This window comes from Pituophis catenifer, unplaced genomic scaffold, assembly GCF_029215685.1.
Source record: "Pituophis catenifer annectens isolate HBS135680 unplaced genomic scaffold, rPitCat1.0.hap2 SCAF_4, whole genome shotgun sequence".
NCBI lineage: Eukaryota > Metazoa > Chordata > Lepidosauria > Squamata > Colubridae > Pituophis > Pituophis catenifer.
The window spans coordinates 115438534-115456600 of NW_027256884.1; the positions used below are offsets into that span (position 1 = coordinate 115438534).

The window sequence follows — 18067 nt, forward strand, 5'->3', positions numbered from 1 at the left end:
TGGGTGTTTGATCTATTTATATGAACATACATAGCTCCTAGGTCAGGTATATTACCTGTCAGGTAGCTTTGATGAAATCTGTAGGAATGTCACCAGAGACTGTCTTGCTTTCATGTGGCCATGTAACGTTGGAAGAAATATCTTCTGGGTTCAGTTCCAAGTGGGGAGAAAGACACTAGAAACATGGTGGCTGATTGGAATTATGGTTTTTAATGGTGGACAGGACCACATGGTTTGAGGTCCTGGACAAAAAGCATATGGTTGAGAGAGAGCATATGGTATATACAAGACCGCCTTCTGCCATCAACAACCTCCCACCAGCCAATACGCTCCCACAGAGAGGGGCTTCTCAGGGTGCCGTCAGCCAAACAATGCCGACTGGCGACCTCCAGGGGGAGAGCCTTCTCTGTGGGGGCACCAGCCCTCTGGAATGAGCTGCTCCTAGAGCTCTGTCTTAGCCCCGACCTACGTACTTTTCGCCGCGCCCTTAAGACCCTCCTGTTCCAGCAAGCCGGACTGGCCTAATATGAATTTTATTGTGGGTGTATGTGTGTTTTAAATTTGGGGGCCAATTTTATATATTGATTTTAATTTGGTTTTAAATTTTATAAATTTATGTGTTTTAATATGGCTGTACACCGCCCTGAGTCCTTCGGGAGAAGGGCGGTATAGAAATCTAATAAACTTGAAACTTGAGAGAGAGAGAGATTTATATCCCCTGTTCGGCTTTGAATTTGAGCTTGTATTCTGATTGGTTGTCAGACTCCCATGGGGCCATGCAGGGGTAACTTTGTAGGCTGTCTGTGTTCCAGGCTTGGTTGACTCTTGCTGGGTGATGATGTAACAAAAGGGCTTTGGGCAATTCCTACTGTGGCTCTGCCTGAAGGAGGTAGATCTTTATTATGTAAAATAGACTGGCCCTGGCCTTAATGGCCCATTGACAAAGTGGGGGGGGGGTGAGTTTCTGCCTCCCTTTTAGGGGAAATATTCTGTCCTTTTAATGTTTCCTAAAATATCTCATTTTCCTAGGAGAGGGGTGGGTGCTAACTTCCTACACTCCTAAGAAATAATTGGAAGCATGAGCTTAAGATCAGGGGTGGGTTCTACTTATCTTTACTACCAGTTCGCAACGGGGCTGCGCGCGTCCTAACCACTCCACCACCACAGCTAATAATAAATAAAAGATTTATTGTGGTGTTCTGCTGTGCCTGTTAGATCAGGTGACAGAAATCCAGTTTATAAATCAGTTTATAAATGAAATACCATATTTTTCGGACTATAAGATGCACCGGAGTATAAGACGCACCTTAGTTTTTGGGGAGGAAAATAAGAAAAAAGCTGATTGGATCGGTCTCCCAGAATACCCCCAATCAGCTGTTCTCAGAGGTGAACGTTAGCAACAGGTTCGTTGGTTGTGAGCTCTGTGCCTTGCTTTTTTTCAAGCCTCTGAAATGGAGGTTTCAGAAGCTTTTTTCTCAGCCTCTCAAATGGGGATTTCAGAGGCTTTTTTTCCAGCCTCTCAAACAGAGATTTCAGAGGCTTTTTTTCCAGCCTCTCAAACAGAGATTTCAGAGACTTTTTTTCCAGCCTCTCAAACGGAGATTTCAGAGGCTTTTTTTCCAGCCTCTCAAATGGAGGTTTCAGAGGCTTTTTTTCCAGCCTCTCAAACAGAGATTTCAGAGACTTTTTTCCAGCCTCTCAAACGGAGATTTCAGAGGCTTTTTTTCCAGCCTCTCAAATTGAGGTTTCAGAGGCTTTTTTCAGCCTCTCAAACCTCCGTTTCAGAAGCTGGGCAGGGCTACATTCGGACTATAAGATGCACCCAGATTTTCACCCTCTTTTTGGGGATAAAAAGGTGCATCTTATACTCCGAAAAATACGGTACATGACACAGGTTTCCATTCAGGATGTAGCAGTAGCTCATATTTCCTTTCCATTCTCCAAAATATGTGGTTCAGGACTGGCGTATTTTTGGTCACACCCACGTGAAAGCTATCAGTCCCCTCAATGGTGAAAATGTAACTGCAGCAAAAATTGAATAGGAAGGAACTTGCTTATTTCTCATCTCCATAGCATACTTGGTTTGCCAAGATGAAAACGAACAATGGAATGTAGTTTCACAAGTTTTGGAAGAAAGGGTATTTTCTCATGACTGGTAAACTACAAACTGGCCTGTTGATTTGTATGAGAAAGAATTTGGCTATTGATTGCTAGGGAGGTAAAAGTATAGAATAAACCAGCTACATCAAGGAATGAGTAGCATCTCATCTTTGTAACAAAGTAATTTGTTGTTGTGTAAGGGAAGGTGTATTTAAGCTACATTATCCTTATTAGTGCTGTTGCTATTCAATTAAAGTTGTATTTTTTATGGGGATTTTGTCCCTCTTCTGTTCAGACATGTTCAATTAGAAGCTGCCCGGACGAGTCCATGTGGTTTTGTTGGCAAGGTTTTTCAGAGATGGTTTGCCATTGCCTCTTTTCTAGGCTGGGAAAAAGTGACTGGTTTAAGGTCATCCATCTGGTTTTGTGTACAAGGTGGGACTACAATTCCCAGTGTCCTGGTTTTTAGCCTGGTGTCTTAACTCACTGCACCAAATTAGCTCTCATTTTCTGGTTTAGAGAAGTTCAAAACCTATTCTTCTAATCATAATGAGAAAACATTCTGTATTTTTTTGGGACCGTAAAGATCTGGCGATTCAAGGGGTGGTCCATTACTTCTCCTGAATACTGCATACCATTCCTGGTTCCAACATTTTTACTTCTGGAAAACTCTAGGACAGGGGTGTCAAACTCGATTTCATTGAGGTTGTATTTAACCTTGGGGGGCTAGGGTGGACGTGGACGGGGTGGGTGTGGCCAGCTCAACGTCACTCGTTTTGGGGGCATCTGTGGTGGCCAAATGCTAAGGCAGGACTTCCCTCAGACCCTCCCTCACTCTCATTATAAACTACCTACATTCCTTCCTTCCTTCCTTCCTTCCTTCTTTCCTTCCTTCCTTCCTTCCTTCCTTCCTTCCTTTTCCTTCCCTCTTCCTTCTCCTTTCTTCTTCCTTCCCCTCTTTCCTTATTTTTCCTTCCTTGCTCTCTTCCCTTCTTTTTCTTTGTCTTTCCTCTTTTCCTTTCTGCTTTCCTGTCCCTTCTTGCATGCTCAAATGAAAAAGGGGAAATATTTCTCCTTTTGTTCTATTTTTAGTTTGTTTTGCTAGCCCTCTGCCAGCGAAAACAGAGCTCGTGGGGGCACACGCGGCTTGCCTGGGCCCTCTTTTTGGTTGTGACGGCCTCCTGCAGCCTTCTGAGTTTAGGGGGGCCATGCGTGGGGCCTCCCGAGCTCCATTTTCTCTAGCAGAGGCACCGCGGGACGGTCCATTGCTGTTTCCAGGGGGGGCCCACGCACCAGATCTAAGCACCCCGTGGCCAGTTTGAGTTTGACACCCCTGCTCCAGGAACATCCACAAAATGGCTGGATTGGCAGCTTCTTATGATATTTCTGTTCCAAAAATAATAAGAATCATGCATCTTTGTTACAATACTTTTTGATATATTGATAAATCTATGCTGTAATACAAGCATTATTCTAAAAAGCTTACATATCTTTCTAAACCAGCAAAGACTATGACTGTTACCAATGCTACCCAAAAATCAGTGAAAACCACGGCTCATCCTGAAGTGACTTCTAAGATCCAAACAATCACCAACAAGACCATCCCTGCTGCACAATCTACCGTTGCCTCCCAAACAGATAAACCCACATTACCTGGCAGTACAAAGCATTCGCCAACTGAATCTGGGACACAGAAGACTGCTGCAGTTCCTGTAACTAAGCCATCGTCTGCTTTGGTGACGGGTATGTACCGACATTTCACTTCCTACTTGATTGTTGTCTAGATAGCATCTGCAGCTCACCTCATTCAGTTCATCATGATTGTCTTTGTCTTTAAAAGAAACTTTGCCAGAACTTATAGAAATGAGGCACATCTCTTCTTAGGTTACTCTAAAAAAATCAGAATATTATGGGGAATTGATTACATTCATGAGCATTTGGTTTGTTTCTGACGTACGACCTTAATACCAATTCAAGAGAAACTATGTAGTGAACTAACAAAATGCTATAACTTTTCCAACCAGATGTATTTCAGAAGTATTGGGATGACAAGTCCCAGAATTCTAAGCCAGGATCCAATGGAGGACAGTCCAGCTGCTTCCCAGGAACAAAACTGTTCTTTAACAATTACAGTTCTGAAATACAGCAAGGACTATAAAAGTTTGCCTAACTAAGAAAGTGTGTCACCTAAACATCAGAAAGGAACAAACTTATCCAGTCCCTCCTAAAAGCAGATTCTACAAAGGACATCATTAATAAAAAGGAAACCCCTTCCTAATAACTCTTGAATGCAAATTTGTGTTTTTCATATGCCTGTTGGAGTATGACAGCCATCGACTCTTGCCTTTGGCTATGCTGTCATGGCTTAATGGCAGTTGAAGTCTAAAACTACTGGAAGCTGCAAAACTCCTTTTTCCTATGTCAGGCATGTGGGATGGGAAAACTGTCAATATATGTCCAGAAGGGGACAACATAAACGGAGTGAAGGCCAGAGATTAAATTTCTTTGAGGGAACATTTAAGGTGGACTCATGTAGAATGGAGAGAACAAAATTAAGAGGTACTGTGATATCCTTCTCGAAATATTTAAAGCCAACCAGCTCCAATGACAAGGAAGGGATTTTTGCTTCAAATTAGGAAGAATTTCCCAATGATTCCATCGACATGTGAGATGATACGAATTATCTTCCAAAACATGTTGACATTAATTTAATATCTCCAAGTGGTGTGAAGGACGGGATGAACAAAAGAGCAACATAGGCAAGACCAAGCAAGCATTTGCTTTCCTGTTTCTGTTTGGAGGTGGCCAATTCTTACTGAATATTCTAGAGCTGGGGTGTCGAACTCAAGGCCAGGGGGGCGGATCCAGCCCGCGGGGTGCTTAGATCTGGCCCACGGGCCCACCCTGGAAACAGTGAAGGATTGGCCCGCAGTGCCTCTGCCAGCGAAAACAGAGCTCAGGGAAGCTGTGCACCGCCCACCCAGACTCTGTTTTCGGCCGTGATGGCCTCCTGCAACCCTCTGCCAGTGAAAACAGAGCTTGGGGAAGCTGCGCAGCTCACCCGGGCTCTATTTTCAGCTTTCACGGTCAAAAACAGAGCCTCAATGAGTGACATTGAGCTGGCCACGCCGCCCCCCCCCCAGCCCCCCGAGGTCAAACACAACCCAAATGTGGCCCTCAATGAAATCAAGTTTGACACCCGTTCTAGAGCATTCACAAAATTGTTATTCCCATTTTAACATCATTAGAAACAATGACTCCCAAATCTTTAGCAGTGGTGTGAAGGTGCTGTAGGGGTATTGAAAAGAGGTTCTCAATTGTCCACTCCTGCTCTAAAAGTCAGCCAAGAGAAACCCAACTTGGTCTGAGCTATGGTAAAGAATAGACTCTTGAGATAGGTTCTTACAACCCAACAGAATTCATGTTATTTGCCTGTTAAAACAGTGGTCTCCAAACTTGGTAACTTTAAGACTTGTGAACTTCAACTCCCAGAATTCAAGTCCACAAGTCTTAAAATTGCCAAGTTTGGAGAGCCCTGTGTTAAAGGATTAAATCACCACTTTTAAAGTAGAATAAAGATTCTTCTGAGTTCATCTGGTTCTTCCATAGATACGGTTTTCTTTAAAACATTTCAGAAACATTTGTTAGTAGTTTCTTCCAGAAAGTTGGTTGGGTTTTTTTTTTTCTTGTTCAACTTCCTACTCTCTTCTACAGAATGTATTTCCTGGTAAATTCCTGACCAATTACTAACCATAACCAACCTACTTAGTTTCTCAAGATCAGCCAACGTCAGCTACATGTCCTTAAAAAGAAATATGGTAACACATAATCAGACTTAAAAGAACAAGAACCGGCAAGCAAGAGCTATACAATATACACGCTTATAAAAAATGAAAAATTAATACTTCAGCAAAAGTGTATGAACGTTTTTGTCTTTTTTTCTTTCTTTAAACCATTACAGAAGCTTCACCAATTCAAGGCAAGTCATCGGGGTTCAGTGCCAGCAGCTTCATTGGTGGCATTGTGTTGACTCTGGGACTTCTCGCCTTTGGCTATATTGGATGCAGATTTTATCACACAAAAAGAGGTGTTCAGTATCGAACCATGTACGTTGGATGGAATATTTTTTATCTTTCTCTAAGTGTAATACTGATCTTTCTCTAAGTGTAATACTGGCCAAGGTTTGAGGAAGAATGTAATCTGCCCAAGCACCAGAGCAGGGGTCGGCAACCTTAAAAACTCAAAGAGCCACAAAGGGCTTAACCGGAAGCCCCCCGTTCAATTCTGGAGCTGACCGGAAGTCCGATTCCCCGCACCATAGAGTCTCCTCCTCGCGCGGCATCCTTTTTCCTCTACCTGTCCTAACTGAAAGCCCTGTCAGTTGTGACTGGAAAACCTGCCCCTTGCCATAGAATCTCTTCCTGGTGCGCCTTGCTTTTCCTCCCCATAACTGGAAACTCCTCTCAAAATTGTGGCGGTGACAGGGAGCCGCAGCAGAGGGATGAAAGAGCCACATGCAGCTCCAGAGCCGCGGGTTGCTGACCCCTGCACTAGAGAATACGACACGATACAGAGTTGGCAGGGCTGACATAATTGTATTTTTGTAATACAATAATGAAACTAATGGTAAGATGATGGAACCTGTAACTTCAGACGTGTTAACCCAGCAAGGTAGAGCAGACCAAGAAACCAGAACTTTTCTCAAACCCAGGCTGTCAGCATCATTCAACCATAAAACTCACTGATTGAATTGCTTGAAGTCAGCAGATAAATAATGCCCAAGACTGAGCCAAAGCAAATCTTAAATTAAATTGATCAGTGCTCTCACCTGATAGAAGGAGTTTTTCTATTCTTTTGTAGGTCAGGTGGACACCAAAACATTAATGTATATTCTGCCGTTCTCATCCAGGCATACTTCTCCAACATTTTAACGCAAACTCAGGCACAATATTACACCCTTCTGCTAACTGTGTGGAATCTTGATTTTCCCTCTAATAATAATAGAGTAGAATAAATAGGGTAGGGATAGGGATAGGGATAGGGATAGGTAGAATAGAATAGAATAGAATAGAATAGAATAGAATAGAATAGAATAGAAGAATAGAATAGAATAGAATAGAATAGAATAGAATAGAATAGAATAGAATAGAAGAACATAATTGGAAGGGACCTTGGAGGTCTTCTAGTCCAACCCCCTGCCTAGGCAGAAAACCCTACACCACTTCAGACAAATGATTATCCAACCTCTTCTTAAAAACTTCCAGTGTTGGAGCATTTACAACTTCTGGAGGCAATCTGTTCCACTGATTAATTGTTCTAGCTGTCAGGAAATTTCTCCTTAGTTCTATATGGCTTCTCTCCTTGATTAGTTTCCACCCATTGCTTCTTGTCCTTCCCTCAGGTGCTTTGGAGAATAGCTTGACTTGCTTGCTTTGGAGATAGCTTGAATAGCTATCATGTCTCCCCTAGTCCTTCTTTTCATTAAACTAAAGATACCCAGTTCCTGCAACTATTCTTCATATGTTTTTGCCTCCAGTCCCCTAATCATCTTTGTTGCTCTTCTCTGCACTCTTTCTAGAGTCTCCACATCTTTTTTACATTGTGAGTGAACCCTAAGATTGGACTTGTCATCCTAATGAAATAGCAATTCTTAAGAACGAGGTGTTAGTAATTTGTCTGGTTGCTTTCATCTTAGCTCTTTTAAGTTTTTATTCCTCTGAAAGGCGAGACTAGCACCCTCTTACACAAGAGGAAATGTCATAGTACTAAACCCTTTGTAACCCTTCCTAACAACGAGAGTTCTTTTGTTTATTCTGTGATTACTTCCTTTTGTTGGCTCAACATGAGTAGAGGCCAGGAGCTCTGCAACATCCCGTCTTATGAACTATTTCAGCCCCTGGATGGACCCTACTTTTTTCTGTTACAGCGGAAAGCAAACTCTTTGTCTCCTGCTGTTGTTCACAAAAGTATAGGCCGTATACCGGAGCACGTAGCTGATCCTAAAATAGAATAACTTTTTCTTCTGCCTTTGAAGGAAACCGCACTCTTTCATTTTGTGCTTCCTTGCCACCCGACTCTAATTCCAGAATTTTGCTCAACCAAGCTTCTTTGGATTATTTTTAAGCATCCAGTAAAAAAAGGAGGCATTTTCTTTCCTTCCAGTAAGACCAGACACTATTTTTGCTTTGTGGTGATTGTGGTTCCCAGATAGTGCTGGCTCTTTGTGGTTGTCCAGACAAGAAGCACAAGCAAAATCTTTTTATTGTGAGGTTCCATTAACAAAATCTCCGTAAGACTGAAAGTAACTCTCACCTCCTTTCCTTTTACTCTCCGGAAAGCTAAGGCTGGCTCCCTTCTGAAATGCTTATCACTTCACTTTACTTTATTGATTAGCCCTTGGGCCATATTAAAGTGCAGCGTTCCAGACACAAATTATTATTAAAATCTAATAAAAAACAATTTAAAATGGAATTGGATAAAATATAATTTAAAATGAAATTGGAATAAAATACAATAATTTAATATAAAGGTAAAGGTTCCCCTCAAACATACATGCTAGTTGTTCCTGACTCTAGAGGGCGGTGCTCATCTCTGTTTCTAAGCCGAAGAGCCAGCGCTGTCTGATGACAATTCCATGGTCATGTGGCCGGCATGACTAAACACCGAAGGCGCATGGAACACTGTTACCTTCCCACCAAAGTGGTCCCTATTTTTCTACTTGCATTTTTCCATGCTTTCAAACTGCTAGGTTGGCAGAAGCTGGAGCAAGTAACAGGAGCTCACTCCGTTCTGCAGTGCTAGGGATTTGAACTGCCGACTTTCTGATCGACAAGTTCAACATCTTAGCCACTGAGACACCCCGTCCCCTTACTTATATTAATTTAATATATTATTAAATAATATATTACTTATAATGATATATTATTAGATTAGATTAGATTTATTATATTATATTTATATTATTATATATGCCGATCTCAGCCGAACCATTTTGCTTAAGTCCTGTGCTGTGTTAAATGTTATTTTCAGATTCTGGCCGCACATAAAGTAAGTTGTTTTGATATGGATATCCCAATGGTTCATTCATCTGATATATAGACCAAAATACCTGTCTCTCACCCTCTTGTAGGCAACAATCAAATAGGATGTGAGCCAGGTTTTCTACCTCTGGCGCTCTGCAAATGCAGAGACATCCATTGTAGGGTATAGAATGGAATCGCCCATATCTGACCATTGTGTCAAGCTGTTCGAATCTCGCTCGCGTAAATATCTCCCTAAGATGTTTTGGCAATTGTAACTTCAAATAGCTGTCTGTTTGAAAAGTACGTTTGTACTTGCTCAGCCATTTGCTCTGCTTATCACACACACATGGATTTCCCTTCTATAGGTTGAGATAACCTTTACATAGCAGTTATCGACTCCGTGGCTTTTCTTCCTGTTTCCCAAGGCCATTCCCACACACCATCAGACATAGTTGTAGATTCCTATTCATGGGAGGAATGTTCTACCAAACGCAGGACAACTTTACAGTTCAATTATTTTTAACTTCCGGAGATTCTATTTTTTCAGTTACAGTAGGAATTTTACCAAGCTGTATTGGTAAAGAAACCACAAGGTGCTTGTTCCTTGCCCAGATACCCTGTTCTCCACCTTCATTGTTTTTACTATTGAAATAATTTCCCCCACCTCAACTTCTATTTGTATATTTAATTGCATCCCATTGGAATGAATGGACAAAGGATACATGCATAATAGGGAGCATATATTACAGGTACACCTCATTTACTGAACACAATTGGGATTGACATATCTTGGTTGTTGAGTGAGGCAGTAACTAAGTAAAATCATGACTGCTTAGGAACTTCCTTCAGCTTTTCTTTGCTTTAAAAGGACTATAAAACTCATAAATGCGAGGATTGATTGCAGAGTTGTTTTTTTCATCACCTTTCATCATCAGTTGGCTCTAGTGATTAAGACACCAGGCTAGAAAATGGGAAATTATGAGTTCAGGTCAGTGGTGAAATCCAATTTTTTTTTACCACCAGTTCTATGGGCGTGGCAGGGGAAGGATACTGCAAAATCTCCATTCCCACCCCACTCCTGGGGGAAGGATATTGCAAAATCTCCATTCTCACCCCACTCTGGGGCCAGCCAAAGGTGGTATTTGCCAGTTCTCCGAACTACTCAAAATTTCCGCTACCAATTCTCCAAACTGCTCAAACTTTCTGCTACCGGTTCTCCAGAACCTGTCAGAACCTGCTGGATTTCACCCTTGCTTCAAGTCCTGTCTTAGGCATGGAAGCCAGCTATGTTCTGACCCAGCCTTAGCAAAACCAAGAAACAGAACCCCTTGTCCCGAAAAAAACCCGTCTTTATTTAGCATTCCCACACCGAAAAGTCCAGGCAATAATCCTTCCAAGGGTTAACTGAAGTACAGACCTTATCAGCCCTTGGATAATTGCAAGGCCAGGAACTTCCAGCCACGAAGCTGTAAATCAAACTCTCAAGCAGGCTCTGAGACACAATCACAATGAAAAAATCCTCCCCTTTAGCTTCTATTTATTCCCCAGCCAGGGAGGGGCCATTCAGCGTCCCCGTGTGCCTTTCTTTCTGAGTTGGCTCCTGGTACTCAATTGTTCTCCTCTCCTGACAGCTCTGTGCATAGGCGCATCTGTAACAGGCCCCAGCTGTTCATCTTCCCCACTTATCTCCGACTCCGAAGGCAGCTGGGAAATGTCGGACTGCCCTGGCTCTCTCTCTGCTTCCAACACAGAGCATCCATCATCAGAGCCTTCCCCAGACTCCAGGACTGGCCCAAGTTCCTCCCCAATCTCCTCATTGTCTGAGTCTGGCAAGCCACAACAAGCTGGATGATTTGGGGCTAGTCATTCTCTCTCAGTCCAGCCCACTTACAGGTGGTTGTTGTGAGGAAAATAGGAGGGAGGTGTGTTGGATATTTCACTGCCTTGAGTAAAAATAATAAAGGCGGGACATAAATAAACAAATAAAACTGTGAAGTTGCTAAGCAATGTAGTTGCTAAACGAGAACTATCTGTGTTCTTTTCTATCACCAAGTTCATTCCTCGTTGTATTTCACTGACATTTTTGTGCTCAAATTTAGTAACAAGCATCGTCAAATACAAGGGCTTGCACAGCCTAATATTCAGTCCCATTGGTCACGTTTTTGGGGAACGCCAAAGAATGAAATCCTCAGCAACAGATTTGTTATGAGGAATTACAGTGGCTCTGTTCTCATGCTATGATCAACATCTCCAGTCACTATATCATGCTGTCTATATAGTTTATATGAAGATTCAACAGTGCTCTTGTTAATTTATATACAATCATAATAACCTTAAACACTGGAGTGGTATGATGGCCTAGAGGTGGAGCTCTCGCCTCACACTCAGGAGGCTGTGAGTTTGATCCTATATAGAGGCAGATATTTCTCTCTCTGGGCACAATGAGAATATTGCTGAACAAAGCTCCGCATTGGCGACATTTTAATCTGGTCATTAAAACGCTGTACTAGCTCCATTCAGTTGCCCAGACTCCAAGGGATTATGGGGCCGTTAAATGATGATGATGATGTTGATAATAACCTTAAACACTGTGTTGATCAGTAGAACCTGGCTTGTTTGCTAAGGTCTAAAGTTTTTTTCCTAGCACAAACAATGGCCCAGAAAGTTTTGTATATTTGTTAATTTCATTTAATCATTCTGTGGCTCCCAGTGAAGTGTATAACATAGTTCCTTTTCTTTTCTTTTTCCTCCAGTGATGAACATGATGCCATTATTTAAAGTCCATGCTGAAAAGACAGAAGGCCACGCCCGTTACTCCTGCTTTTAGGGACACTTTCTCTCTGGGAAAATATTATCTGATCTGATATTGATTGTTTTGTCTCTTTTGACATACATTGATCTTCAAATCTGGAGAACTCCACAAGGGCTTTCTTTGAATATTCAGAGTATCTTCAATGAAGCGTTTCAAGGAATTGAAATTATACCTGGTTTTAATCGCTCTATTTTGAAAACCTTTAAAGTAAGCATTGTTGCTTCTTAGCTCTTTTTCTACAGAAGATTGGAGATGACAAGTCCATAACAGAACACAACTTCAAGTATTGGATCCTGAACCTTTTTGTTTTACTCTCCAGTTTTTGTTTTTGTTTTTCATTCAGGAAAACAAATCAGACATTTGCTGGACAAATAAGAGTAACCCTTTCCACAGAAGTCACAAAAAACAGTATTTCCAGATCACCTGTGTAAGATTTGTGGAATATCATTGGAATATTGTTTCGTTAACAATCTGGGGAAGCTCAAATATTCTACAGGTAGCCCTCGGCTTACAACGATTCATTCAGTAACTGTTCGAAGTTACAACGGCACTGAAAAAAGTGACTTATGACCGTTTTTCATACTCAAGACGTGTGAAAAACACATTCAGATGTTTGGCAACTGACTCATACATATGACGGTTACGCTATCCTGAGATCCTGTCATCATCTTTTGCAATCTTCTGGCAAGCAAAGTCAATGGGAAAATCAGATTCATGTAAAACCATGTTACTAACTTAACAGCTGTAATGATTCCCTTAACAGCTGTGGCAAGAAAGGTTGCAAAATGGGGCAAAATTCACTTAACAAACGTCTCACTTAGCAACAGAAATGTTGGGCTCAATCGTAAGTCGAGGACTACCTGTATTTGCCTTGTTGACTATTTATGATTTTTTTTTTTTACTTTGTGGTTCCCAACAAACAAATCCAACAGATAGGAGTACAAAAATGAATTTGACGCTTTTGAGATGGAGAGATCATGTTTTTTAAAAACATGATAAACGTTTAAAAACATGATAGATGAATAGGACTGTCCTGAAAGAAGATTCATATAAAATTGGTGTCTTCAGATTTTTTTTCCTGGAAAGGAGGGCCAATTTCTTCCAATTTGAAGGCATTCTGAAATCATTCATTTGAGGCCCATCTAATGCAGGGCTATCAAACTTCTGGCCGGTGGGTCGGATGTGTCACGCGTTGGCCACGCCCACGCCCGGTTTAGCAAAGGGGGAAAAAGTCCCAATACATCACGTGACACCACCCTGACATGCGGGTTTGACACCCCTAATCTCGTGAGATCCATACTTTTTGAAGTCACCATGTCAGAAATTCACCAGGTCGTATAAGTTAGCTCTTAGACAAGAAGCTGTGTGACTTAGCTGTTAAATGCAGACAATTGTGTAATTAATTATTCATTGTCTGTGTTTACACTTTTCACAGAGAAACTGATTAAGGAATAAACATCCAGAACATTTACGCCAATAATTATTTAATAACTTAGGCAATTTTGTGTGCTATGTAGTAATCATCAATGATAACTCATTTATTCCATGCTGTCCAACATCCAGAGTGTATTTCCGAAATGAAACAAATTCGACATTGATCAGGCATGGGGCACTTAAAGCATAAATGTGCTCTGCACAATTCCCCATCTGATTGATTAAATTTTCAAAGCAGCTCTCAGTGGCTTCCCTCAAGGAACCCAACATTCAGAGGACAAATATCATCACTGCTCTCCAACCGTCTTGGAGATGAGACCTTTTTTCCCTTTCTTCAGAAGGCATAAAAGCAGTCTCTGTTGCTGCCAATGGAAAGTATTATTCACACAAGTTGTTGCATGGAAGAGATTTGAATAGGAATTTCTGTAAATTTCTGAAAGGTCTTAACTCTTTCCAATGGTGTGAATCCCCCAGTACAACATTTTGCCTTATATCTTTCATTAATGACAGTACATAATTGCTAATTATAGAGTTGCTTATGGAAGTAGAGTAGTAGAGTTACTTAATGGAAAGTGAAGGGATAAAACTCACCTCACCACAGAACTACATTTCCATCCGTCAGTCAAGACTTTAGGTAGCCTCTACCATGATAGTTTAAATGGAGTTTGATAAAAGTACTGTAGACATTGTAATCTTCTTTATTTGATCTTTGCTGAGTTTCAACCACTGTTACAAGAAAGAGAAAGTTTACATTGTATTATATAATTAACTCTCACTGCGGCGGGGAGTATCTGTCTTGATGGACTACTTTGGTCTTAATTCTACCTCTTCGTAGTATGATCTTTGCTTCCACACTTCCTTTCAAAGCCCCATAATAATCAGATTCCTCTGGCCCACTACACACGACTTAAATAGCAGCACGCAACAGCCTTTTTTGTAGTTTTCTTCACTGCTGTTTAACTTTACAAGTGCATTGGGGTGCGTATTTCACAGCTGCAGAAGATTGATGCGATAAAAGGGTCTTTTCCTCTCTTTTTTGATTCTCTCTGTATATACCAGAGTAATTAATGGCCGTGGTACTTGCTTTGCTCACTGTAAGATGACTACTAATTGCATGTCCCCCTTAGGATTTCAGTGATATACCGAAGATGCAGTAGAGAGCGGAGCTGTGGTTGAATGTGTCCCTAACACACAACAACTCACAACTTGCAATTTTTAACATACGCCTTTGGTACTGGTAGTCTCTAAAGGCCATTGCTTATTCTGTAATACAATTTTAAAATGCAGGTGGTCCTTGACATACGAGCACTACTGAGATTGGAACTTTTATCAACTAACCGATGCAGTTGTGTGTCATCACATCTCCATTCCCAATTTTTATGATTTCCTTTGCTAAGGAAAAGAAATAAATCTGGCATCTCCCTTTGATTCGACAGCCGGCAAGGCAATCACATGATCTCAGGACATTGAAACTATCATAAACAGATGCTGGCTGCTAAGTGCCCGATTCACAATCCCATGCAAAGATTGTAAGTGTAATGATTGGCTGCAAGTCACTTTTTTCAGCCCTGTCGTAACTTCAAGCAGACGTTAAGTGAACGGTCATATGTTGAGGACTTCCTGTACTTTTTTTTTTTTTTTAAAGCAGAATCAAGACCACAGCAGTATGCTTGTGTCCCCCTCTCTCCAGAATAAGTAAACGATAATACAATCTTCTTAGGGAATTTGAGAGATGAACTCTGATTTTTACCCCATCTTGAAGTCCAGTAATTTTTTTTTACTTGGCTTCATATGAATCTGCTACACCAATGATCCATGCAGGAATGTTACCACTTTCAAACTCTCTTGAACTTGCCACTTCAGATAGAAGGCTAATTATTATGATAGAAATAAATTTCTGATTCTGTTCACATGACACATTGGGCTAAATGGTCATTGACTATCTCATGAATCAACGGATGGTGCAAGTGTGCGAATGACGGTTTGGTGTGTGGACGAATTAAGCTAATTCTGTATGTTCTATATACTATTAATATAAGTTTAGAGTTGTCCTCCTTTAAGAAAAGGAAAAATAAAGTCTAAAAATGTCGGTCTTGTTCAATTAGTATTTCTGGGGCCTGTAAATGGGATACTGGGGCAGCTGCAGGCAGCCTGTATTTGAAGTGAATAGTTCACCCATTCCCTTGCATTTTTTGTTAAACTGGTAGTCCTTGATTTACAACTCTTTGTTTGGTGACTGTTCAAAGTTACAACGGTACTGAAAAAAGTAATAATTTATGAGTGTTTTTCACACTTATGACCGTTGCAGCATCCCCATGGTCACGTGATCAATATTCAGACAATTGACAATTGACTCACATTTATGACCGTTGGAGTGTCCCAGGGTCATGTAATCCCCTGTTGCGACCTTCTGACCAGCAAAGTCAATGGGGAAAACCAGATTCACTTAACAACCGGGTCACTAACTTATCAACTGCAGTGATTCACTGAACGACTGAGGCAAGAAATATCGTAAAATGAGACAAAACTCACTTCACAAATGTCTCCCTTAACAACAGAAATTTTGGAATCAATCGTGGTCGTTAAGTCAAGGATTCCCTGTACTCCATTCTGAATAAAGATTCTAAGAAAAAAACAACTCTGTTCAGGGATGTGTATGTGCCTGGTTACAACTCATGAGATTTCTGTGCTGGAACAGTTCTTGTGTAAGACAGAATGTGGAAACTCCAGGTTGACAATGTTTGCAATGCAAAAAGTGATGCTGAGATGTAGCAGAACATTCTCTGCTCTGCACATTGTAAATCCATATGGGCTGAAGCTACACTGAAGGGACACAATTTTATGGGTTTTGGGGGGTGGGCAGTTAATTAAAGTAAGCAAGACATCAGATCTGTGCGTTGTGTCATGTCTTATTTGAATACTGCAGTAAGTGTGGCCCGCCAGCGGCCTGCACAGATTATTGCTGATCCCGACAAGGAGGCTGGTGTGGTGCTGCGCCAGTAGCCTGTGCAGCCGGCGTTTGAGTTGGACAGCAAGGAGGCTGAAGAAGATGTGGTGCCAGAGGCAGGGATTCAGTCAGGGCCTTCAGAACCTCCAGAGGCTCCTTTAAATGAAGAGGAGGAGCCTCTTCTCAAGGCACAGGCACACAGAGCTGCCAAAAGGCAGCTTTTGGTTCCTCAGGAGGAGGTCTTGAGAGTAAGGCTTGGGGCTAATTGGCCACTCCCTTAGCCTATTTAAGAAAGAATGCAGCTTGCAACAAGCTGCAGGAAACAACTTTAGTTCGCTAATCATCGAGTTTGGATTTCTCTGCAGCATTGCTTCTGGGCTTTCTGCCAACTCCAGTAAGACTGACTATCTTATCTGTGGAATTCTGGCAGGCTGTTAAGAACGCTTATTAACAGCCGGCATTTGCTAAAACTGCGTTATTGAGTAAACTAAGTTTTGTTCAGAGTTTGTGTGTGCTGCGTTCTTTGGGATCTGTAGCTGGGGCAGAACAGTAAGAGTGACTGCCTTCGCTAGAAGGAAGTCCTACGTCCTATCCAGCTGAGACTTTAAGACAGTAAAACACTCAATTACATATGAGGTCATTCTACTCCATCTCCTAAGTCATGCATAGCAACAAAACCTATTGGTCCTGGAAGATGTAAGCGTACGTATTGGGATGTACGTATGTTTACCCCAACTGGAAGGCCATGTATGAACCCGCCAGAATTTTTGGCATTCAGAGAACAGGCGCAGAGTGTTTGGCCCATCAGTAATTATATTTCATCTAAATCAAACTGAGTTTCTCTGAGTTTTATCCGTCCTGGCCACAAGATTATTAATAATTTTTTGATGCATTTGCTTTTCTAGTCTCTTGATAGTCTGGGGAAAATATTCTACAGCGCACAATCACAGATTCCATGTCAAACAGTAAGTACCACAATGGCAAGCTAGTAAGGGATTTGCACCCCAATACACTTTCCCCCCCAACCCACATCCCACTCTGCACCACTGCCCATGGTACTAATTCAAAATACCTTGTCCTCCCTCTATCAAACAGTCCTTTAAGTCCTTGAAACGTAATCGTTAGATTTATATCCTATCTTCCCTCTTTAAGAAATCACATCCTACACAGGAATCTCAGTTTATCTATTACTAACAGTCAGGAAGATTCAATGGAAGGGTGACTGGCCCTAAGGAAAGGCCATTTCCTCTAATCCTTTGCCAGTTTATAGGTTCAACTAGATCATCAGCAAGGACCTTCAGCCTTGGACAAGATCAGCAAATATTCCTTGATGCTTCTTTTCAGCTGAGATACAATCCTGTTCACTCAGCCAATTCATCACAACTATCTAGTGCAGGGGTATCAAACTCAAGGCCTGGGGGCTGGAGCTGGCCTACAGGGTGCTTAGATCTGGCCTGCAAGGCCGCCCTGGAAACAGCAAAGGACCGGCCTGCGGTGCCTCTGCTAAAGAAAATGGACCTTAGGAGGGCTGCAGGTGACTCTCCCGAGCTCCATTTTTGCTGGGGGTTGCAGGAGGCTGTCGCAGTCAAAGACTGAGCTCGGGAACCTGTTTTCACTGGCAGAGCACTCAGGCTGCCACAGGCGCCCCCAACATGAGTGACGTCAAGCTGGCCACACCCACCCTGGCCCCCTGAGGTCAAACACAACCCTGATGTGGCCTTCAATGAAATAAGAGTTAGACACCCCTGATCT

The 18067-nt window shown here is 41.8% G+C and overlaps 1 protein-coding gene across 1 annotated transcript in view; it reads left to right on the forward strand.

Annotated features, from left to right (window-relative positions):
- Positions 1 to 12081, forward strand: part of TMEM123 (transmembrane protein 123) — a 33195-nt gene extending 21114 nt beyond the window's left edge. The window contains exons 3-5 of the mRNA XM_070942885.1: positions 3604 to 3843; positions 6062 to 6206; positions 11876 to 12081. Coding sequence (XP_070798986.1) covers positions 3604 to 3843; positions 6062 to 6206; positions 11876 to 11900 — 410 coding nt within the window. The 3' untranslated portion in view covers positions 11901 to 12081. The remainder of the gene's footprint in view (positions 1 to 3603; positions 3844 to 6061; positions 6207 to 11875) is intronic.
- Positions 12082 to 18067: the final 5986 nt, after the last annotated feature.